Raw genomic sequence first — 24189 nt, forward strand, 5'->3', positions numbered from 1 at the left:
ACAAGGCCCCTCCCCTTTAATAAGGGGAGGAAGGCCGCAGTACTGCGGCACGACACGCCGCGATATTCCCCGGTAGTGCCCCAAGAGGGAGGGGGAGTGTTTCCAGTAGCGCCCCGCCTCCCTCTTGGGGCACTACCAGTGAATTTCGGGCACGGGTCGCTAACTTTTTCGGGGCCCCCAAAGGGGGTGCGACTGAATTTTTAACCCAAAACCTCTACAGGGAGCTCATCTTTTCCACACCAGCTGCCCTTGTGCGCTCATAATTCTCTCTCAACAGAAAAATCATGGGCAGCACGCACATGCTTTTGCCAGACTGACAGTCAAGCTCTCTGCCCGTAGGCTGGATTAGGAAAATCACTCTTGATGTTTTGATGGTAAATTCTATTGTTCAACCCCCCACACTGTAGTGAGCACTAACTGCCAGCAGGTGGAGCCCAAGCTACCAGCAGGGAGATCCAATACTCCAGGTTCTGAACCCTATCTGTCCCAGTGCTTGCAATCCTCAGAGAATTCTCGGTGCTTTTAATGTGCTGTTAGTGAACTAAAAGCCACAGTTTTTAATGATTCCCTCAAGTAGCTGTGCATGCAATCTAGTTTAAAGCACCTCAGTTATCTACAGCTGAAAACGGTGCTACACAACCTTGTTTTAGGCTGCACAGGTCAAAGTTTAGAGATGTTGGGGGCACTCAAAGGAAAGATGGCTATTTACTCAAAGGTCTTAATGAAACAATAACAAATGCTGCACTTTAAGCTCAGCGTTTATCCAGCCATTGCCTGCTTATGGTACTGCTGTGGCAAAAAAGCACCCTGCAATCATATTCTTGGAATCCAATAAATTATATTGCACCCCTCATGTGGAAGAATGTTTCAGACAGCTTTACAAAAGGCAGCAGAAGATGCCAACCAGGAGAATGGAAGGGAGTGGGCTTGCAGCATGGTGGGGGGGGGGGTAGCGGTGCGGGGGGCAGGGGGGAGGGAGGTGGATGGGGCAGGGGTGGGGGGGAGGTGGATGGGGCAGGGGTGGGGGGGCAGGTGGATGGGGCAGTGAGGGGAGATCCAAAGTGCAGTAGGATAGTTTTAAAGGAGGCTCTTGAAGAAAGGCAGTCAAGTGAGATGAACTAGTTTCAAGAAACGTATGTTGAATGGATCCGCAGTTTTTAGTGATAATTGTTAAATCTTACATCTATGAAATGATGGATGTATGGTGCTCGAATCTTGAATGAAGTTAGGAAAATATGAACAGGATTAGGCCATTAGAGCCTGATCTGCCATTTTGTTAGCCATTTTATCTCTTTAATCCCAATATCCCACTCTTTCTCCATAGTCCTTAATCATTTTACTCCCCTGGTATCTATCTCCCTTTTAAACAACTCAATTAATTCTGCAGATACGGCCTTGTAGGACAGCACTTTGCACATTCTCACAACACTTTATGTGAAGAAATACCTTCTGTGTTTGTTTAAATAAAATGATGTGGACCAAGTCTCAGAATTATTAAACCCTGTTTAAGGCCCTGTGCTGTCCAGGTATACAACACAGTAAATCAAGAATTTGGAACACACTCCTGCCACCTAGGAGATTGGAGTGAACATTTGCCATAAAGTAGCCTCTTGTAAAATTGAATAGTCAAGGACTACAAAGTTAATTTGGCCCCCACAGTTAACTGACCCGAGTCAGTTGGCTGGTTGCACGTTTGGCTTGCCTTGGCCTCAGTCAAGTGCACTTGGTTGGTTCTCAGCTAAAGTTCTGAGCTGAGGGAGGGCATTCCTTGTTGAAGGGGGGAGAAGAAGATAGCAACTTCCCCTTTCACTCCCAACATGGGCTGTTCCTAAGCTTAAGGTCAAACAGAGGGCTAGCGATCGTCATGGAGACAATCTTTGGCCCAGTACATCCTACCCTCCTGGATGTTAGGGACCTATGGAGCCAAGTGATCCTTGAAGAGGGGAATAATTGGAGGAAAGGGGTAAAAGAGAGGAGGAAACACATGCTGTGGCATTTGAGTTGAGAGAGAGTGTGGTAAGTGGGAGAAAAGTCATTTAAGTGTATTTTGTGAATTTTAGTGTGTTAAAAAGTGAATTATTTGAAGTGAGTTAAATTTTTTAAGTGTAAATTAAACTGCTGGGGAGTTTAAACCGGAAGTAGAATCTGGGTATAAAAGGGGTGGGACTAGTGCTACTGCACTGAGTGCAGTGCATTGAGTGTAAGCAGAGTTTGGTAAGTGGGAGAGTTCAGGCAAGTGGGAGGTGAGGGGGTGTTTTTGCTCTGTTTTGTTCCCCACTCCCAGGCTTAGACAGCACTGCGGAAGCGGAGCAGCGAGACGAGTCAACCAAACAGGCCCCACAGACAGTATTCAAAGAGAAGGTTGGTGATCAGCTGGTTGGTAGGTTTTCTTCCTTCTCTTTAATACCTTTATAAGTTGGTAAGTCCTATTGAATAGTGGTGTGATATTATCATCTATATCCGGGCAGGGTCTTCATAACTAATAATAAGAAATTTAATTAAGTATATAGAATGGAGCAGGTGATGTGTTACTGTTGCGAAATGTGGGAGCCGGTGGACCCCATTGAGGCTCACGGTGATTACATCTGTGACAAGTGTTTGCTGCTAGAGGAACTCCGGCTCCGTATTGAGGTGCTTGAGACCGAGCTTCAGACACTGCGACACATCAGGGAGGGGGAGAAGTTCCTGGACCCTATGTTTCAGGAGGTAGTCACACCTATGAAATTAATTAATTCAGGTGTAGTCCGTGGTCAGGGACAGGACGGTGTGACTATGAGTGAGGCAGGTACGGGGAACCAGGAGGTAGTGTTAGAGGAGCCGCAGCCCTTGCTCTTGTCAAACAGTTTCGAGATTCTTTCTCCCTGTGAGGGCGGGAGCGGGGACTGCAGGGAGGATGAGCAACCTGGCCACAGCACCGTGGAACAGGGGGCCATTCAAGTGGGGGGAGTAAAAAGAAATGTTGTAGTGGTAGGGGATAGTATAATTATGGGGATAGATAGGGTTCTCTGCAGTTGAGAGCGGGAGTCCCGAATGGCTGTGTTGTCTGCCCAGTGCCAGGGTTAAGGACATCTCTTCTGGGCTGGAAAGAAACTTGGAGCGGGAGGGGGAGGATCCAGTTGTCGTGGTCCATGTTGGTACAAACGACGTAGATAAGACAAGGAAGAAGGTTCTGTTAAAGGAGTATGAACAGCTAGGGGTCAAATTAAAAAACAGAACCTCAAGGGTAATAATCTCTGGATTATTACTTGAGCCACGAGCGAATTTGGCTAGGATAAATAAAATTAGAGAGTTAAATGCGTGGCTCCAAGACTGGTGTGGGAAAAATGGGTTTTGTTTCTTGGGACACTGGCACCAGTACTGGGACAAGAGGGAGCTGTTCCGTTGGAATGGACTTCACTTGGCCAGTGCTGGGACTAGAATCCTGGCGAATCATATAACTAGGGCTGTAGAGAGGGCTTTAAACTAATTAGTAGGGGGGAGGTTTCTAGAGAGCAAATAATAAAAATGTCTACAGAGAAGGTCATAGACTTAGGTAGCAGTGGGGGAATTAAAAAACAGAGCGTGTCAGGAAGGGACAGAAGGTATGGAGTAAAAGGTAAAGTAGTAAAAGGGGCAAAAGCAGGAACTGTCACAAAACATATTTAAAAGTTCTTTATCTGAAAGCACGTAGCATTCGTAACAAAATGGACGAGTTAACGGCACAAATAACTACATATGGGTATGATCTTGTGGCCAACACAGAAACATGGCTGCAGGGTGACCATGACTGGGAATTAAATATACCAGGTTATTTAACAATCAGGAAGGGCAGGCAGGAAGGAAGGGGAGGTGGGGTGGCTATGTTAATAAAGGAAGGAATCACTGTAATACAGAGAAATGATATTGGGTCAAAGGATCAGGATAGTGAAACAGTTCGGGTGGAGATACGGAATAATAAGGGGAAAAAAACACTAGTGGGCATAGTCTATAGGCCTCCGAACAGTTGCAACTCTGTTGGACGGAGTATTAATCAGGAAATAGTTGAGGCTTGTAATAAGGGAACAGCTATAATTATGGGGGATTTTAACTATCATATTAACTGCACAAATCAAATTGGGCAGGGCAGCCTTGAGGATGAGTTCATTGAGTGTATTAGGGATGGGTTTCTTGAGCAGTATGTAACTGAACCGACCAGGGGGCAAGCAACCTTAGATTTGGTCCTGTGTAATGAGACAGGATTAATTAAAAATATCCTAGTAAAGGATCCCCTTGGAATGAGTGACCATAACATGGTTGAATTCCATATTCAATTAAAGGGTGAGAAGGTTGGATCTCAAACAAGCGTGCTGAGCTTGAATAAAGGAGACTATGAAGGTATGAGAGCGGAATTGATTAGAGTGGACTGGGAAAATAGATTAAAGGGTAAAACGGTACATGATCAGTGGTGTACATTTAAGGAGTTATTTTACAACTTCCAAAAAATATATATTCCACTGAGGAAAAAAGGGTGTAAAAGAAAAGATAGCCATCCATGGCTAAGTAAAGTAATTAAGGATAGTACCCGACTAAAACCAAGGGCATATAAGGTAGCCAAATCTAGTGGGAGGATAGAAGATTGGGAAGTCTTTAAAAGACAGCAAAAAATAACTAAAAGATTGATTAAGAAAGGGAAGATAGATTATGAAAGTAAATTAGCGAAAAATATAAAAACAGATAGCAAAAGTTTCTATAGTTATATAAAAAGAAAAAGGGTGGCTAAAGTAAATGTTGGTCCCTTAGAGGATGAGACTGGGAAATTAATGGTGGGAAACATGGAGATGGCAAAAACGCTGAACAATTATTTTGTGTCAGTCTTTACAGTAGAGGACACTAAGAATATCCCAACACTGGACAAACAGGGGGCTCTAGGGGGGGAGGAGCTAAATACGATTAAAATCACTAAGGAAGTGGTACTTGGTAAAATAATGGGACTCAAGGCGGATAAATCCCCTGGACCTGATGGCTTACATCCTAGGGTCTTGAGGGAAGTGGCGGTAGGCATTGTGGATGCATTGGTAATAATTTTCCAAAACTCCCTGGACTCAGCAAAGGTCCCGGCAGATTGGAAAACTGCTAATGTAACACCCTTATTTAAAAAGGGTAGTAGGCAGAAGGCTGGAAACTATAGACCTGTTAGCCTAACATCTGTGGTTGGTAAAATTTTAGAGTCCATTATTAAGGAGACAGTAACGGGACATTTGGATAAACATAATTTAATAGGACAAAATCAGCATGGTTTTATGAAGGGGAAGTCATGTTTGACAAATTTGCTGGAGTTCTTTGAGGAAGTAACATACAGGGTGGATAAAAGGGAACCAGTGGACGTAGTGTATTTAGACTTCCAAAAGGCATTTGACAAGGTGCCACACAAAAGATTATTGCTCAAGATAAAAAATCATGGGATTGGGGGTAATATTCTGGCATGGGTGGAGGATTGGCTATCTAACAGAAAGCAGAGAGTTGGGATAAATGGTTCGTTCTCAGACTGGCAATCAGTAACTAGTGGTGTTCCGCAGGGGTCAGTGCTGGGTCCCCAACTCTTTACAATCTATATTAATGATTTGGAGGAGGGGACCGAGTGTAACATATCAAAGTTTGCAGATGATACAAAGATGGGAAGGAAAGTAGTGAGTGAGGAGGACACAGAAAACCTGCAAAGGGACATAGACAGGCTAAGTAAGTGGGCAGAGATTTGGCAGATGGAATACAATACTGGAAAGTGTGAGGTTATGCATTTTGGCAGGAAAAATCATAGAGCAAGTTATTATCTTAATGGCAAGAAACTGGAAAGTACTGTAGTACAAAGGGATCTGGGGGTCCTGGTGCATGAAACTCAAAAAGTTAGTATGCAGGTGCAGCAAGTGATCAAGAAGGCCAATGGAATGTTGGCTTTTATTGCTAGGGGGATAGAATATAAAAACAGGGAGGTATTGTTGCAGTTGTACAAGGTATTGGTGAGACCGCACCTGGAATACTGCATACAGTTTTGGTGTCCATACTTAAGAAAAGACATATTTGTTCTCGAGTCAGTACAAAGAAGGTTCACTCGGTTAATCCCGGGGATGAGGGGGTGGACATATGAGGAGAGGTTGAGTAGATTGGGACTCTACTCATTGGAGTTCAGAAGAATGAGAGGCGATCTTATTGAAACATATAAGATTGTGAAGGGGCTTGATCAGGTGGATGTGGTGAGGATGTTCCCAATGATGGGTGAAACTAGAACTAGGGGGCATAATCTTAGAATAAGGGGCTGCTCTTTCAAAACTGAGATGAGGAGAAACTTCTTCACTCAGAGGGTAGTAGGTCTGTGGAATTTGCTGCCCCAGAAAGCTGTGGAAGCTACATCATTAAATAAATTTAAAACAGAAATAGACAGTTTCTTAGAAGTAAAGGGAATTAGGGGTTATGGGGAGCGGGCAGGAAATTGGACATGAGTCTATGTTCGGAACGGTCATGGCCCTGTGGGTAACGGAGCGGGCCCAGGGGCCGTGTAGCCTGGTTCTGCTCCTAATTCTTGTGTTTTAATTATGTGTTAGATTTCAGGAGATGGTTCTATTCCTGTTCCTGGCTGGGGTGGAGATCACCTTTTACAGAAGGTAAGTACTGTAGAAAATATAGGGACAGTGATCTGGACGAGTTTCGATCGCCTAGATGGGTCGGAGAGGAATTTCCCAGATTTTTTTCTCCCAAATTGGCCATTGGGTTTTTTATCTGGTTTTTTGCCTCTCCCAGGAGATCACATGGGTTTGGGAGGGATGTAGAGTGATAGTAGATTTGAGGTTAGGATCAGATCAGCCATGATCTTATTGAATGGTGGAGCAGGCTCGAGGGGCCGATTGGCCTACTCCTGCTCCTATTTCTTATGTTCTTATGTTCTTATGTAATACATTGACTGTAAAGAAGACACAAAACATCACAGGTTTACCTGCAGTAATAGAGAAGCAAACACAGGAGAACCAGAACCAAGAGAGCCATGGCTCCAAGAATGGTTAGCAGAAATATGGTGTGGTACGTTGTGATGTCTCCAAATCGCGATGGGTTGATTGCAGCTGTAAACAAACAGAGAAGATCTGAGTTACGAGCTAATAAACTTCAAAAGAAAGTCAGTATGACAGAAGCAGACATAAATGGCTACATTATTCAATGCCAGTCTTTGAAAGTGTTCCTAGTGCCCCTGTTTATTAGTACCTATTAGAGGGTGAACATTTTAAGTAACGGGGAAGGACTATCTGGGGAAACAAACCTATCTGTTTTTGATTGAAAAAATCCCACCTACCCACTTTCTCAGCATGTCCCCCCATCCCTTCTTTCTCCAGAAAGACAATCATATCTTGAGCCCACTTATGATGTCTGCTTCAATGACATTCTGTGGTAACTTATTCTGCAGTTTAATAGCCTTTGGATGTAAAAGTCCTGCCCACTTTCCCTCCTTACTCTTAAACTTCCTAATCATTAACTTCTGTGCTTTACTAGTTAACCACAAGCTGGTGTTTAAAACGCTTTTTAACTCTAATGTGGGGGGGGCGGGGGGGGTGGTGGTGGCGGGGGGGGGGGGGAAGGGAAGACTTTGGTAAAACTGCACCACATCCAAAAATACATCCAAATCCCTCATTTTTTTCCAGATAGCACAAGCCAGCCTTAAATGTTTGCACTTACTACACTGTGGAACATTAATCATAAGGTTCTGTAGGAGATATACAGTATAGCAGACATCTTAGTTTGCCAAGATATTATTTATAGAAGGAAATTCTACCATACACATCATTTTCCCCTCAGTAAATGCACAGCGCACCACCAGAATTAAAATGTTAATGTCGTCAAAGCCTGGAACTTTTCTGTTTAAATCCCTTCGGCTGAAAGTTTCTTTTTTTTTGAACAACTTTAGTTGACGGAATAAACAAAGCACTCTCAGTTGTGGTGTGAGAACCTGTATTGTGAAGAGGAGAATCCAGCCCTGGGGTCTGTCAGGATTTGTCCGCGAGCTGCGATTCTCCATTATAATTCTTAAAACAAAAAAAAAAATCCTCTCGAGTCAAAACAACACCTAAAGCCAGATTCCCGGATGGCCGCAGTCAGTTTTACACAGTGACAGTGCGCAATGGAAACGCGTTCATTTCTGCAGCTGTGAGGCTCCACCCGAGCCAAACGTGGAAGAGGGATTTCAGCAGGAAACTGGGGCAAAATCCAAGGCCTCTCAGCCCCTGTGTGTGACTAATAATGTGTCAGTAACATTTAAACAGTAAAGCTGCTGAGAATGTGGTGTAGTAATCCCACTCGAGAGGCTGTGCAGATAATCTGGCCCAGGCATTTATTAATAATAGAATAGTTATTATTTGCAAGAACTGTATTTCCAGGGTCTTATTAATATTGAACCTTGGCTGATATTTCCCTTCCCGACTCCAAGGCTACTAAGCCCAATGAGACCATGTTAAAATAACCAGCTGTTTCGTTAGTTAAATGTAACAATCCCAGCAACACGTTGACTGGCTTTAATCATCCCAACAGAATATTACCAGGGATAAAAGACTTCGGTTACATGGAGAGAAACGGGGATTGTTCTCCTTAGAGCGGAGAAGGTTAAGGGGAGATTTGATAGGGGTCTTCAAAATCATGAAGGGTTTTGATAGCGTAAATAAGGAGAAACTGTTCCCATTGGCGGAAGGGTCGGGAACCAGAGGACACAGATTTAAGGTGATTGGCAAAAGAACCAGAGGTGACATAAGGGGAAATTACTTTTACATGAGCCGCCATGATCTGGAACGCACTGCCAGAAAGGGCGGTGGAAGCAGATTCAGTAATAACTTGCAAAAGGGAATTGGATAAATATTTGAAAAATTGCTGGTCTATGGGGAAATAGCAGGGGAGTGGGACTAATTGGAGAGCTCCTTCAAAGAGCCGGCACAGACACGATGGGCCAAATGGCCTCCTTCTGTGCTGTATGATTCTATGATTCCATGAATTGTAACACTAAAATGAGGAGCGCAGTCAAGAAGAAATTAATACTTCAATTCCTGTGAAATATCTTTGGCAAACCCCTCGCTATTCAAATTCAGCCCAGACTGATAGGATCCTAACAGCCAGGGAAATCCTATGTATCATATGTTTGGGCAGTTTCAACTCAGTCCATGGTGGGTGTGAGTTCACAGCAGAAAACTGTCTATAACGCACCATTAGATAGCCTGTCTCACTCTCGATGGTTTGTGCGGGAAATGGAAATGCCACAGTCAAGAGCTTTCCATCTGAGGATGGGGCTCAGATACATTGCCGATAACCAAAGGAGGAATTTTCCTAGGTGAATGCTACACCTAACCTGGGAACGCTTCATGCAAAGGGCTTTCATCCGCAAGCAACCATTTGCCTTGATGAATGCAAAATTCACAAAAAAAAACAATAAAATGATTAATGTCTAATTTTAAATTAGTGAGGTGACAATGGTCTGGAAATTACAATTGACATTCTTTTGTACGGGTTTAACAACTGCGTAGAATTGGTAATCATTCAAATATAGAATCATAGAATCTTACAGCACAGAAGGAGGCCATTCGGCCCATCATGCCCGTGCCGCCTCTTTGAAAGAGCTGTCTAATTAGTCCCACTCCCCCCTGCTCTTTCCCCAGAGCCCTACATATGTTTTCCTTTTCAATTCCCTTTTGAAATATGTTCGGCATTCGATCATTAATATCATCACCAGTGTTTGTGAACTGCAACACGGATGGGGATTGTTCCATATTTTTCTCCCCCCACCGCACCCCCCCCCACAATCACTCCCCAATTCCTTGTGTAATAGTGGATTTAAAACTACAATACAAAATTAGGACTGAAGACAGATCAGATGCTCAAACTTACTGCATCCAGCAGTCTTGGCCATAAATCCCCAACCACTTCTCTAATCTTCAATGTCACACCCACACACCATCTGGGTTTACTCATGTAGGCTTATGAAGTTCAACATATTTAATTGGTTTCGTTGAAGAAGTTGAAATGAGGCATTCCTTCAGAGGCCACGCAATTGTGGGACAAAGAGATTTTCGTCTGGCTCCATGTTTATGGCATATGGCGGCTTGACTAATACAACAATATTGAGGTTTTTTTAAAAACATCAAACTAAGTAAAGTAAAACTTATTCAAAAAAAAAGGAGAAATATAGATTTGTTTGAGGTGACGGCACCTTACTTAGCAATGTCTTTTCACAACACAATACCCAATCTTATCTTTCAAAAGGGAATTGGATAAGTACCTGAAGGAAAATAAATTGCAGGGCTACAGGGAAAGGGAGTGGGACTAGCTGAGAGCTGGCACGGGCTCGATGGGCTAAATGGCCTTCTTCCGTGCTGTAACCATTCTATGATTCTATTTATTTAATAAACTGAATTTTAAATTCCCCAGCTGCCGTGGTGGGATTTGAACTCACGTCTCTTGAATCATTAGTCTAGGCCTCTGGATTACTAGTCCAGTAACATAACCACTATGACGATGAGGGATACAGTTGCAGTGTGGGAATGGCAATGCTGATTGAGTGTCTCACGGATTGGTATTGGGATCTCGACAGTTGATTCTTAGGAGGCAGCTTGGGAAAAAAGACTTGAAAGACTGGCATTTATATAGCGCCTTTCATGACCTCAGGATGTCTCAAAGCGCTTTACAGCCAATGAAGTACTTTGGAAGTGTAGTCACGGCTGTAATGTAGGAAGCACGGCAGCCAATTTGCGCACAGCAAGCTCCCACAAACAGCAATGAAATAATGACAAGATTATCTGTTTTCTGGTGTTGATTGAGGGATAAATATTGGCCAGGACACTGGGGAAAACTCCCCTGCTCTTTGAAATAGTGCCGCGGGATCTTTTACATCCACCTGAGAGAGCCGACAGGGCCTCGGTTACACGTCTCATCCGAAAGACGGCACCTCCGACAGTGCAGCACTCCCTCAGCACTGCACTAGCATCAAAACTTACTGCCATGTCCCCTTGCGTGTGACATAATGGTGATGAATATAATTCATAGTTCCTCTGGCTCTCCAAACAACAGAGGTTTTACATGAAGGATGTGCTCTTTAAGGGTCAGTGATGTTTATTCCTTTTCTCGGATTCCCTTAAGTGGCAGGTGACACTGCTTTTCCAAGAGCTTGCTTGACAAGCTGTTTCTCACCCTGCACCTTCAGGGCAACCGGAAAAATTAAATAGAAAGGATTCGGCTCTAACTGCGAGAGCACTGGGCATACCTCAGTCCCCAAACGTTCTGCTCGAGTTGACACTGATCTCAAAACAACACAACCACAAATTATATGCAAAGTTGTACTCTTTGGGGCTTTACCCTCAACAGCAGTCGCGATACAGAGAGACACGTGGCAAGAATTTGGAAGTGAGTTCAGCTCAATGACGCCAAAAGGGGACCAAAGCCAACACACTCATGCCTGTATTGTGTGCTGGCAGTAAAAACTAGAGGAGCGAGGCAGAGGGAGGAACCACATCCATTTTTAAAAGGGGGATAAAAAAAATTGCAAAAATAGCCGATTATGCCTCTCCTCAACTCTAAAATAGTTTAAAAAAAATTAAATCAAAGTTTCAGGCACTTTTTATATTTCACTGAGTTCTGTAAATTACCAGATCCCAAAACACGAGATGGGCTGATTTGCTGAACCGGCGCTCCGAGTGAGTGGCGGCGGAGTGCACAAGTCAGGACATCGCAGGCACTCGGCCCCCGATTTTCTGTCCATTTAAATTTATAGAGAGAAAATCCGGTGGGGGGTGGGGAGGGTGGCTGCAAATGTTGCTCCTGACCAGGAACACCGATAAAGGAATCAGCCCTGCTCAGCGCGGCTAAGGCCGTTCGGCCCATCTTAGTTTGTCCATCCAGTAGGGCCTTAAAGCCACCGCCCCCCCCGCCCCCTCCACCCCCCTAACCCCCGTTCCTTCCTCTGGCTCCAGATGTGTTTTAGATAAAATAACACTGGTGGGCCCCACAACTGCAGGTTTGTCCACATATTGGTCTAAAGAAAGAAAAGGACTTGCATTTATTTTTTAAAATTTGTTCACGGGATGTGGGCGTCGCTGGCAAGGCCAGCATTTATTGCCCTTGAGAAGGTGGTGGTGAGCTGCCTTCTTGAGCCGCTGCAGTCCGTGAGGTGAAGGTACTCCCACAGTGCTGTTAGGGAGGGAGTTCCAGGATTTTGACCCAGCGACGATGAAGGAATGGCCGATATATTTCCAAGTCAGAATGGTGTGTGACTTGGAGGGGAACTTGCAGGTGATGGTGTTCCCCTGCGCCTGCTGCCCTTGTCCTTATAGGTGGTAGAGGTTGCGGGTTTGGGAGGTGTTGCCAAAGAACCCTTGGCGAGTATATATATATATGTATATGTATATATATATATAGCACCTTTTATATTTATATAGCGTCTTTCGCCATCTCAGGACGTCCCAAATGAAGCCAATGAAGTATTTTGAAGTGTAGTCACTGTTGTAATGTAGGAACTCAAAAGTCACTTGGGTAAAGTCCGAACTACATTCTATTTTAAAGATTTTATGTTTCATAGCAGTAGGCGGGATGGATTCAGAATGATAGCAAAATACCGCGGATGCTGGAAATCCGAAATTACAACAGAAAATACTGGAAAAACTCAGCAGGCCAGGCAACATCCGTGGAAAGAGAAATAGAGTCAACGTTTCAGGTCGAAACCCTTCGTCAGGACTGAAAAAACACAGTAAATGAAACAGATTAAAAGGCCAGTTTGGGGGCTGGGAAATGGGGATGAGAGAACAAAAGAGAAGTGAAGAGACATTAAGAGGTTTTCTTTTTGTCTGGTTTTGAATACCTCTTAATGTCTCTTCACTTCTCTTTTGTTCTCTCATCCCCATTTCCCAGCCCCCAAACTGGCCTTTTAATCTGTTTCATTTCCTGTGCTTTTTCAGTCCTGACGAAGGGTTTCGACCTGAAACGTTAACTCTGTTTCTCTCTCCACGGATGTTGCCTGGCCTGCTGAGTTTTTCCAGCATTTTCTGTTGTTATTTTGGATTCAGAATGGAATGCGCTGTTTTTATAATTCCACACTGACCTCCACTCTTCAATCCTAGTTTTCATCAATGATTGGGCAACATAGGAACACGACACAAAGCTGGGTGGGAGGGTAAGCTGTGAGGAGGATGTTGTGAAACTCCAGTACGATTTGGACAGATTGGGTGATTGGGCAGAAACATGGCAAATGCACTATAATGTGGATAAATGTGAGGTTATCCACTTTGGTGGCAAAAACAGGAAGGCAGATTATTATTTGAATGGCAATAGATTGGGAGAAGGGGAAATGCAAAGAGACCTGGGTGTTCTTGTGCACCAGTCGCTGAAGGTAAGCATGCAGGTGCAGCAGGCGGTTAAGAAGGCAAATGGTATGTTGGCCTTCGTAGCGAGAGGGTTCGAGTACAGGAACAAGGATGTCTTGCTACAGTTGTACAGGGCCTTGGTGAGACCGCACCTTGAGTATTGTGTGCAGTTTTGGTCGCCTTACCTGAGGAAGGACGTTCTTGCCATGGAAGGAGTGCAGCGAAGATTCACCAGGCTGATACCTGGGATGGCAGGAATGACGTATGAGGAGAGATTGTGTCGATTGGGCTTATACTCACTGGAGTTTAGAAGATTGAGAGGGGATCTCATCGAAACTTATAAAATTCTGTCAGGCCTGGACAGACTAGATGCAGGAAGGATGTTTCTGATGGCCGGGGAGTCCAGAACCAGGGGTCATAGTCTAAGGATAAGGGGTAAGCCATTTAGGACTGAAATGAGGAGGAATTTCTTCACCCAGAGAGTGGTGAACCTGTGGAATTCTCTGCCACAGAGGGCGGTGGAGGCCAGTTCATTAAATATATTCAAAAAAGAGTTGGATATATTTCTTAAGGCTAAAGGGATCAAGGGATATGGGGAGAAGGCAGGGACAGGGTACTGAATTTGGATGATCAGCCATGATCTCATTGAATGGCGGAGCAGGCTCGAAGGGCCAAATGGCCTACTCCTGCTCCTATCTTCTATGTTTCTATAGGCCAGTCAGCATCTTGAACTTGTTTCGCCATTCTATTAGGTCATGGCTGAACTGTATCGTAACTCCATCTAGCCGCCTTGGTTAACCCTTAATACCCTTTCCTAACAAAAATCTATTAATCTCAGTTTTAAAATTTTCAATTGACCCCCCTCAGCCTCAACAGCTTCCTTGGGGGAGAGAGTTCCAGATTTCCACCACCCTTTGTGTGAAGAAGTGCTTCCTGTCATCACCCCTGAATGGCCTGGCTCTAATTTTAGGATTATGCTCCCTTGTTCTGGACTCCCCCATTTGGCAAGAAATAAGGAAGTGCTGGAAGTACAACAGCCTGTGATAAATTCTTACTGATTTGAAGTACATATATCTTTACTGTTGTAGATTTACATTCCATGTAATGTAGAGCACTCTAGAACTGCACCGTATGTGTTCTGTATAACATACAATACCTGTTGAATGTCAGCCAGGCTTTTCAATATGTAATTCATTAAAATTACGAAGAATTATAAGGTAAACTGCGATGCATTGTTTTTACTGGTTGGTGATATAATGATAACGAGAGGACACAAATTTAAGTTAATCACGAAAGAATTAAAGGAGGGTAGAAACAATGGCCTAGAAATTCAATTAAGCTCAAAAAACGGGCGCGGGGAGTGCGAAGCATGATCTGTCTGCGCCTGTTCCAAGTGGTGCAGGCAGCATGCAAAATTCGTGCTGCCTGCTCATTTACATGATTGGAGCGCTGAGTTCAGTGCTAAACGTGCTGCTGGTTGGCTTAGCGCTCAAGAGGGGGGGATAGTGGTTAGCACTGTTGCCTCACAGCGCCAGGGACCCAGGTTCAAATCCGGCCTCGGGTGACTGTCTGTGTGGATTTTGCACATTCTCCCCGTGTTTGCGTGGGTTTCCTCCGGGTGCTCCGGTTTCCTCCCACAGTCCAAAGATGTGCGGATTAGGTTGATTGGCCATGATAAAAAAAAAAAAATTGACCCTTAGTGTTAGGGGGGATTAAATACGTGGGGTTACGGGGATAGGGCTTGGGTGGGATGGCTGTCGGTGAGGGACCGGGTGCTAGGGTTTGGATGATCAGCCATGATCTCGTTGAATGGCGGAGCAGGCTCGAAGGGCCGAATGGCCTACTCCTGCTCCTATCTTCTATGTTTCTATGTTTCTATGTTTCTAACATCGGGTGCAGCCTGCTGGCCAATATAATTTTGCCTCGGCTCTCTGCACTACCTTAAGGAGAGGTGCATTGTTGCAGAAGCGCTTCATTGTCACACTGCATGCAGCTATGGCTCAACAGGGAAGATAGAGGGCAAGGAGATTCGCAGAAGCAGTACTGGAGGCCTTGGTCCTTGGGGTGCACAGACAACGTCAGGTCCTCTACCCGCAGGGGGGCAGGAGGTCTTCCAGGCAGCACACCAGAAGGCAGTGGGAGTTGATAGCAGAAGCCGTCAGTGCCACGCGTGTTGCCCCCAGGACCTGGATCCAGTGCTGCAGAAGCTTAATGACCTCACAAGAGTGGTCAAGGTCAGTGAATGCATCCTCAAATGCCATATCCCACCAGCTGCACCACTAGCCTGACACACTGCTCAATGCACCACACCCCCCATCACTCACCTACCAACAATCTCTAACAATCACCACTCATACCACACAATCATAGCTTCACCTCACCCTCACACACTTACCACTGCTGCAAGACTCCCACCCACATCTCCCACCTTGCACACACTGCCAACTATTCAGCCATGACAGGCACATCACCCAAACACATTGCATCATTCTCGCTGACGCACTTCCCTTTCTCTTGCAGACCAAGGTGACGCATAACAGAAGTGAGTAGCAACAGACAGGCGGAGGGGAAACATGTCTTCAGAACCTCACTGAGCTGGAGGAGACAGTGCTGGAGGTAATTGGAAGGGCTGTCACTGAGGCCGTGTGGTTGAAAGCATTGCTAATGACGGTATACACATACCTAATCCTTCTTCTCACATTCCACTTCCCCTTAATCACACAATCTCTTCTCACTTACAAGCTGCTGATGGCGTAAGCATGCACACCTTGCTTCCCCCCCTCCCCTCACCACAACCCTACCCTTGTGCCTTTCTCCTTTCAGATATCCAAGAACTTCAACCAGCCCAGCCTGCCCCGATGTAGTAGAGGAGGAAAGTGAAGGAGAAGAAGAAGCACCTTCACTTGATCTGACACTCCCAGGCACCAGCTCAGAAAATAGCACTGCGTGTACTTTAGAGGGTAGTATGGAGGCGGGATCTGCACGTGGTGAGTCTCCGGACATGTGTGGGCTGCAGCCAGTGCAGGGGGAAAGGGTCACTCGGGTGCCAGTTCCCAGGAGGGGGAGTTTGCGCACATGTTCTGCTGCATAGGGCTCAGATGGGGCGGCCTTCAGAAGAAGGGTGATGGGCATGCACATGCAAATGCTTGGTGCAATGGCAGGCCTGCCAGAGAGCTTCTTGTCAGTGTCAAGGAACATGGAGGAGTCCGGCTCTAACATTGCATGGGGCTTTGTGCGGAGCTTGCAGCCACTGATTTCCAGGATGGAGGTGATGGGCAACTCCATTAGAGCACTTGTGGATCCAACCATGATGCTGGGTGTGATGGGCGATGTCACAGCTTCCATTGCAGCACAAGTGGAAGCAACCCAATGTCTGAGTGCTGCAGTGGAAGCTCAGACTGTTCTCATGCAGGCTCAGTTTGTTGCCACATAAGCTCAGACTGATGCTATCGTGGCTGGGTTTACGAGTGTGGAAAGGGGCTTGCAGGGTATTATGTCCGTGTATGATTGAGACACGGACAGCAGGAGTTGAACAAAACAAGTCTTTACTGAATGGAGACAAATGGGAAACTGAAACTACAGAAGATTGCTAGCGCCTTTTATACAGGGGTGGTCACTGCCGGTACTGCAGTCTGAGACCAGTTATTCCCTTAAAGGTACATACACAACAATTCCTCCCCTTTTAGATAAACAGTACATAACATTCATTTAACAACTAAATGATAACTAATTACAATCACAATTACGGTTGTTAGATACATTGGTTGAGGTTAAGCAATTATAAGTTCAGTCTTTGAGGAGGCTTCCTGATTCTGTCTGGATAACGCCTCTTTGGGGTATCAGGTTCTTCTGGCAAGATTGAGTCTGAATCAATGTTGTTGTTTGGTTCATCTGCTTCCAATATCACCGATTCTGCGGTAGCTGCAATTGGTACGTCGGTTTCATCGCCAGGTGTATCAGATCGTGGTGTGGGGTTGACGTTTTCCAGTGACTCTAGAATCTGGTCAGCATGGCGTCTTACAATGCTCTCTCCAACGTCCATGGTATACATGAGAGGTCCTTGCCGTGTACAAATCGTTCCTGGCTGCCATTTCTCTGTGCGGTAGTCCCGGGCCAAAACTGGTTGACCTATCTTAAAACTCCTGGTCGGCCTTTCATTCATATTCTGAAACTGCCTGTTCTCCACATCTCTTCGGACGTTTGGCTTAACCAAATCCAAGCGGCATCGTAGTCTTCGATTGAAGAACATCATGGCTGGAGTTTGGTTGGTGACCGCATGTGTCGCATTCCAGTAGGCAAACAAGAAGTTGTCCACCTTGTGTTGTAGGGGTATCTCTTCATTACACATTGCCTTGATAGCCTTCTTGAATGTTTGAACAAACCTCTCGGCCAATCCATTAGTGGCTGGATGATATGGGGCAGATGTGTAATGCTTAACACCATTGTTCTTTAAGAACCTCCGGAACTCTTCAGACACAAACTGTGGTCCATTGTCAGAGCAAATCTGTTCAGGCAGCCCATTTCTGGCGAATATGGTTCGTAAGACTGTGATGGTTTTTTCTGTGGTGGTTGAGGACATTTTTATTACCTCTGGCCACTTTGAATGGGCATCCACCGCAATTAAAAACATCGAGTCCATAAAGGGACCAGCAAAATCAATGTGCACCCTTTGCCATGGAGATGAGGGCCACTCCCATGGATGTAGAGGAGCTTGTGGTGGGGCGTTTTGGACCTTCTGGCATCCTGTACAGCTCTTGGTCATCTCTTTGATTTCTCTATCGATTCCCGGCCACCACACAAACGCTCTGGCTAAGTTCTTCATTTTTACCCCACCCAGATGACCCTCATGAAGCTCATTGAGCACTCTATCCGTCAACTTAGGTGGAATTACTACTCTGGACCCACACATCAAGGTTCCTCTGCACACTGACAGCTGTTCTCTTCTCGGCGAGAATGCTGGCAGCAGTGGTTCGCCATGTGCTGGCCATCCCTTCACCGTTAAATCATAGACCCGGGATAGTGTCGGGTCATTCCGTGTTTCCTTTTCTATGCTTGCATTCGTCATGGGGAGACATTCGACTATGGTCGAGTGGAATATCTCCATTGGATCCACTGTAAGTTCTTCTTCCACCGTCGGCAACGGTAGGCGCGACAATCCATCAGCATTCCCATGCTGCTTAGTTCCTTTGTACTCGATGTCATATTGGTGTGCCCCTAGGAAAAGGGACCACCTCTGCAGCCGTTGTGCTGTCATTATCGGTACGCCCTTCTGAGGGTTGAAAATGGAGACAAGAGGTTGATGATCAGTTAGTAGAGTAAATTTTTGACCGTGTCAATCTGGGCGTAGTTACGCTCGGCCGAAGTTAACGAACGTGACGCAAAAGCTATCGGCCCCTCTAACCCATCAAGGAATTTATGTGACAGTACCGCCCCAATGCCGTAGGGAGACGCATCACACGCCAGTCTTATCGGCAGTGATGGGTTGTAGTGAGCCAATACTTCCCCTGAAGTGATTAAGTCCTTACTCTTCTGAAAGGCCCGCTTACAGTCATTGCTCCATTTCCATGCCACTCCCGTTCGTAATAGGGCGTTCAGTGGGTGCAGAATTGTGGACAAATTCGGTAAAAACTTATGGTAGTAATTTACCAATCCGAGGAATGACCTCAGTTGCGACACAGTTTCAGGCGCTGGGGCCTTAACAACCGCTTCAATTTTGTCCGGGGACTTATGTAACCCCTCTTCATCAATCACGTGGCCACAATACGATATCTGTTTCTTAAAAAACTCGCACTTGGGGCGGTTGGCTCGTAGCCCATGTTCCCGTAGTCTAGTGAGCACCTGTTCTAGGTTGTTAAGGTGTTCACTGTCATCTTCACCTGTCACTAGGATGTCGTCCAAGTAACACTGAGTCCCCGGAATTCCTTGCAGGACTTGTTCCATCGCTCTTTGCCATATCGCCGGAGCTGATGCTACTCCGAATACCAGTCGATTATACTGGTAAAGACCTTTGTGAGTGTTTATCGTGAGATACTTCCTAGAGGATTCTTCAACCTCCATCTGCAAATATGCTTGTGCTAGATCAATTTTAGTAAAACGCTTCCCTCCAGATAGCGAGGCGAAGATATCTTCTATCCTTGGAAGAGGATATTGTACTGTGTGAAGGACAGGGTTCACCGTCACCTTGAAGTCCCCACAAATGCGAACCTTCCTTGGCTCCTCAGACTTATTGTTTAACGTTTTCTTCATGACAGGAACAATGGGTGTCGCCCACTCGCTCCAGTCTACCTTAGATAACACGCCTGCCGTCTCCAGATTCTCTAGCTCTGCCTCGACGGCTGGGTGAATTGCATATGGAACCGGTCTTGCTTTGAAAAACTTGGGAATTGCATTCTCCTCTATTTTTATCGAGGCGGTTACGCCTTTAAGAGTGCCCAGTTCTTGTTCAAAAACCTCTTTGGTGTCAGCTAAGATTGTTGACAATCGTCCAGGAGTGACGTCGTCATCCTTTTTACCAGCCACCGTCAGTGCCTGAATGGAGTGCCAGTCTAAACTTATCTTTCTGATCCATTCACCTCCCAATAACGGTGGTCCACCATCTTGCAGAATGTAGAGATACAATTTCCATATTTTCTTGCCGTTGTATTTGACAGGCACCCTTATTTTCCCTCTGGGGTATACTTTTTGCCCCGTATACGTCCTCAAGACAATGGATGTCTCTCTCAAAGGTATGTGTGAGAATAGTCGCTCGTAGTCTCGTCGATTCATGACAGTTAGGGCTGATCCTGTATCCAATTACATTTTGACTTGGGACCCTGCTATCGTGAGGGTGACCCAAATGGTTCGGTGATCCTCTTTTGCGATTACATTGTGAAGTTTGAGACAGCTTAGTCTCTTGTTCCCGGATTCACTATCGCTCATCTGGTCTTCGGAACTACTGTCCGTCAGCTTTTGTACTTTCCTGTACGGTTCCTTAGTAGCCTTTTTGTTGTCGTTGGTCTTCTTCCCAGACCTGCAAACTCGTGCAATGTGTCCCATCTTTCCGCATTGCCTGCATATTTTGTCCTTGGACCAGCAGTCCTTCTGGTCATGGTTAGTTCTGCCGCAGCGATAACATTTTGCAAATTCCCATGTCATTTCGTGGGTGCCGTATTCCTGTGGTTTTTGTTGTATTTCTGCAGCTCCCCTGGCTGCTGCTTCGTACGATACTGCCACGCTGAAAGCCTTATCTAGCATCAGCTCTTTCTCTGAGAGTAACCTCTTCTGGGTTCCTTCACTCAGGAGTCCACAGACAAATTTGTCCCGTAGTGTATCTGCCAGTCCTGCTCCGAACTGGCAGTGCTTTGCTAGCTTGCGTAATTCCGTAAGGTACTCAGCATTGCTCTCATCTTTACGCTGAGTTCTCCTGTGGAATTTAAATCTTTCTGCTATCAGCAGCGGTGCAGGGTTTAGGTGTTCCTGTAGGATAGCAACAATGTCGTTAAAACTCTTCGCCTTCGGTTTGGCTGGAGCAATCAGGTCCCGCAATAGGCCGTACGTTCTTGCGCCCATTATATTTAGCAGTACCGATGCCTTTTTCTCCTCGGCTATTTTGTCTCCCTCGCAATAAACCTCGACTCTTTCCACATACGTGGTCCAGTCCTCTATTGCATTATCAAAGGCAGTGATACAGACAGTCTTCGGCATCTTGAAAATCTAAAATGGCACCTCCCGCGCTTTGCCTTCTTCCCCGCTGGATTAAGATGGCGCCTCCCGCGCTTGCCTTCTTCCCCGCTGTTGCTAGCGCTGCTTTCCGCGGTTTCCGTTGCAACCTGCAGCCCCTCGCGGCTTCCTGAGCATTTTATATATATTTCCTTGGTTATTTTATTATTTTCCCGTCGTGGAACAACCCTGTGGGACTCTTGCCTCCCTCTTCTCGGGTCTGTACGCTGCCTGGCTTCGTAGCACTGGCCGCGCCCTGTGTGCTCCACCCTCGCTCTCTCTCCTCTTCCCGACAACGCTGCTCGGCCCCGTCGCAAGCCACCCGCTCGAGTCCTAGACCGCCGCAGCCCAGGAAGGATCAGTGTACTACCTGCCACCAGCCCGATTAGCTGAAGCACCGTCGACAGGAACCCAGCCCCGCTCTCTACAGCCTCTCCAGCAATCTTCAACTCCGCTGACTCAGGGGCGGATGCCCACGGTCGACGCCCGTTTCTACTGCTTCTTTCATCCTTCAGGCCTTGACCTCTGCTCACTTCGTTTCAGGAATGTGTAGTGTATGTAACCGTTCCACCTTTAAGAGAACTATTTAAGGGTTGCACTACTTTAGCTTGGCTGCTGTATACTGTAATACCGGTGGTGACCACACCGGTATATAAGTGCTGTGTAATGATTTCTTGGGCAGTTCCGCCCTGACCTTCAACTAGTAAAGACCTGTTAAAGTTTACTCTTGTGGTCTGTGTAGTAATTCTCAATATAACACACAGACTTAACAGTGGCGACGAGTACGATCTTACCCTGTGGCAGAGATACATCCGAGGCAGTTTAACGGGCGTCGAGAGGAGGCATCCGCCCTCATCATTCTGCTGAGAGAAGACTCGGGTCTGCAGAGCAAGGGAAGAATTCTGACACGAAGCCTTCCATCAGCAACAGGCAGTGATCATCCCTTCTATCACGGTGGTGGGTAAGCCGATCAGCGACGAGAAGCCAGTCGGAAACGTTGACTGTGAAGTAGGGGAGGGAAAAACGGAGTATATAAGGGCGGAGAACTCGACCACGGCCGGGGAAAAGAGCCGGACAGAAGTCGGGGCCAGAGGCGCTGAGACTGGGGCAGCGTAAGGCACGGGAGTCGCGGTGATTGTAAACGCAGCCGGTGCGAAAGACCGGGCTGCAAGCGGGCTGGGAGACGCAACAGCGTCGAGAGAGAGCTCGACCGCGACTGGTGAAAAAGGCCGGGCAGCTACCGAGGCCGCGAGGCGCAGCGACCAGGTCAGCGTAAGGCGCGGGAGAAAATAAAAATAAAAAACCGCGGAGAACTCAGCCGCAGCCGGGGGAAAGGACCGGACTGCAAGAGGGGCTGGGAGGCACGATTGAAAACCGCTGGGGGGGGCGAATGCAGCAATACGGCAATCGCCATCACAGCCAGCGGGGGAGAAAGGCAAATGCGGGAAGCCGCCATTTTCGGAGGCGGGGGAAGAAGACAAGCGCGGGAAACTGCCATTTTGTAAAAGAAAAAAAAGAAAAAAAAATTCTTTTGTTTCTCAAGAAGATCGCGAGGATGCCTAAGCGTGGTAACATCAACGATTTCGATCCCGATGTTGAAGATTGGGCCACGTATGTAGAACGCATAGAGATATATTGTAAGGCAAATAAAATATCAGATGAAGATAAAGCACTAACCTTACTAAGCTCAATGGGTGCGAAGACATACGGGCTATTGAAGCATCTTCTATCACCAGCTAAACCGGCGGATCAGACTTTCGCTAAAATTGTTGCTGTCCTGAAAAATCATTTGAACCCCACACCGCTGATGTTAGCGGAACGATTTAAATTTTATGCGAGAACGCAACTGAAAGCGGAAAGCAACGCGGAGTATTTAATTGAACTGCGTAAGCTAGCGAAATACTGTCAGTTTGGGGAAAGCCTGACAGAGGCACTGAGAGACAAATTCGTGTGTGGATTGTCGAAAGAAGGAACACAAAAGCGGTTGCTTGAAGAGAATGATCTTACACTTGATAAGGCTGTCACTATTGCAGCATCGCACGAAGCCGCAGCGAGAGGCACCGCGGAAATGCAGCTGAAGGCAGCGGTACTCAGCGTAGATCAAGTGGCTTCGGGTACAACAAAATGTTATCGTTGTGGGAAGACAACACACGATCAGAACCAATGCTGGTTTAAAAACCAGGAATGTAGAAAATGTGGCAAGCTTGGTCACATAGCTAAAGTATGCCGGTCAGGAAAGAAGACCAGCAACAAAAAGGCACCACAGGAAAAGTGCAGAAAGGTACATAAAGTGGATGAGAAGAGTTCGGATGAACAGAATTTGGATTCAGACTCCAACAGCAAGGAACTGGGTAGTCTGAGAATTCACAACGTGAGTAAGGAAGCTGACCGACAAACTATCTGGGTCACACTGCAGATAGCAGGAGTCCAAGTGAAGATGAAATTGGACACTGGATCGGCGCTGATGGTCATGAATAAGCAAGATTACAAAAAGTTATTCAAACATATTCCCCTACGGGATATGGAGATAGTATTGCAGACATACACGGGGCAAAAAGTATACCCCATCGGAAAGATAAAAGTCAAGGTGATACACAAGGGCAAAGAACACCAAGGAATGGACTTATATGTACTACCTGAGGGAGGTCCACCACTTCTGGGACGGGAGTGGATCAGATAAATAAATATGGACTGGCACTCCCTAAACGCAATAACGGTAGATTCCGGAAACAAAGATGTCAAACCTGAACGATTGTCCAGAATATTGGATGAAGCTAAAGAGGTGTTCCAACAGGGACTGGGAACACTGAGAGGAATTAAGGCAAAAATCAAGATTGCAGAACACGCAAACCCAAAATTTTTCAAAGCCAGACCGGTACCTTATGCGATACGACCTGCTGTGGAAGCTGAGCTGGAAGGGCTTGAACGTTCGGGAGTACTGTCTAAGGTGGACTGGAGTGAGTGGGCCATGCCCATTGTTCCCGTCATGAAGCGTTCATCGAGTAACAAGCCAGGGGAACCGGGGAAGGTCCGCATCTGTGGAGACTTCAAGATCACAGTTAATCCGGTGCTTCACACGGTGCAATATCCGCTTCCGCGGATTGAGGATATCTTTGCTTCATTGTCTGGCGGGAAGCACTTCACCAAGATAGACCTGGTGCAA

General features: G+C 46.2%; 1 protein-coding gene across 4 annotated transcripts in view; it reads right to left on the reverse strand.

Annotated features, from left to right (window-relative positions):
• Positions 1–24189, reverse strand: part of fam171a2a (family with sequence similarity 171 member A2a) — a 405278-nt gene that overhangs the window by 8039 nt on the left and 373050 nt on the right. For all 4 annotated transcript variants that reach the window (XR_015073442.1, XM_085966228.1, XM_085966229.1 and 1 more), the window contains exon 7: positions 6944–7067. Coding sequence is in view for 3 of the 4 variants with exons in the window: in XM_085966228.1 (XP_085822354.1) it covers positions 6944–7067 (124 nt within the window). In the remaining variant the exon portion in view is untranslated. The remainder of the gene's footprint in view (positions 1–6943; positions 7068–24189) is intronic.

Source organism: Somniosus microcephalus, chromosome 24 (genome assembly GCF_052327205.1).
Source record: "Somniosus microcephalus isolate GS21.2 chromosome 24, FLI_Smic_1.0, whole genome shotgun sequence".
NCBI lineage: Eukaryota > Metazoa > Chordata > Chondrichthyes > Squaliformes > Somniosidae > Somniosus > Somniosus microcephalus.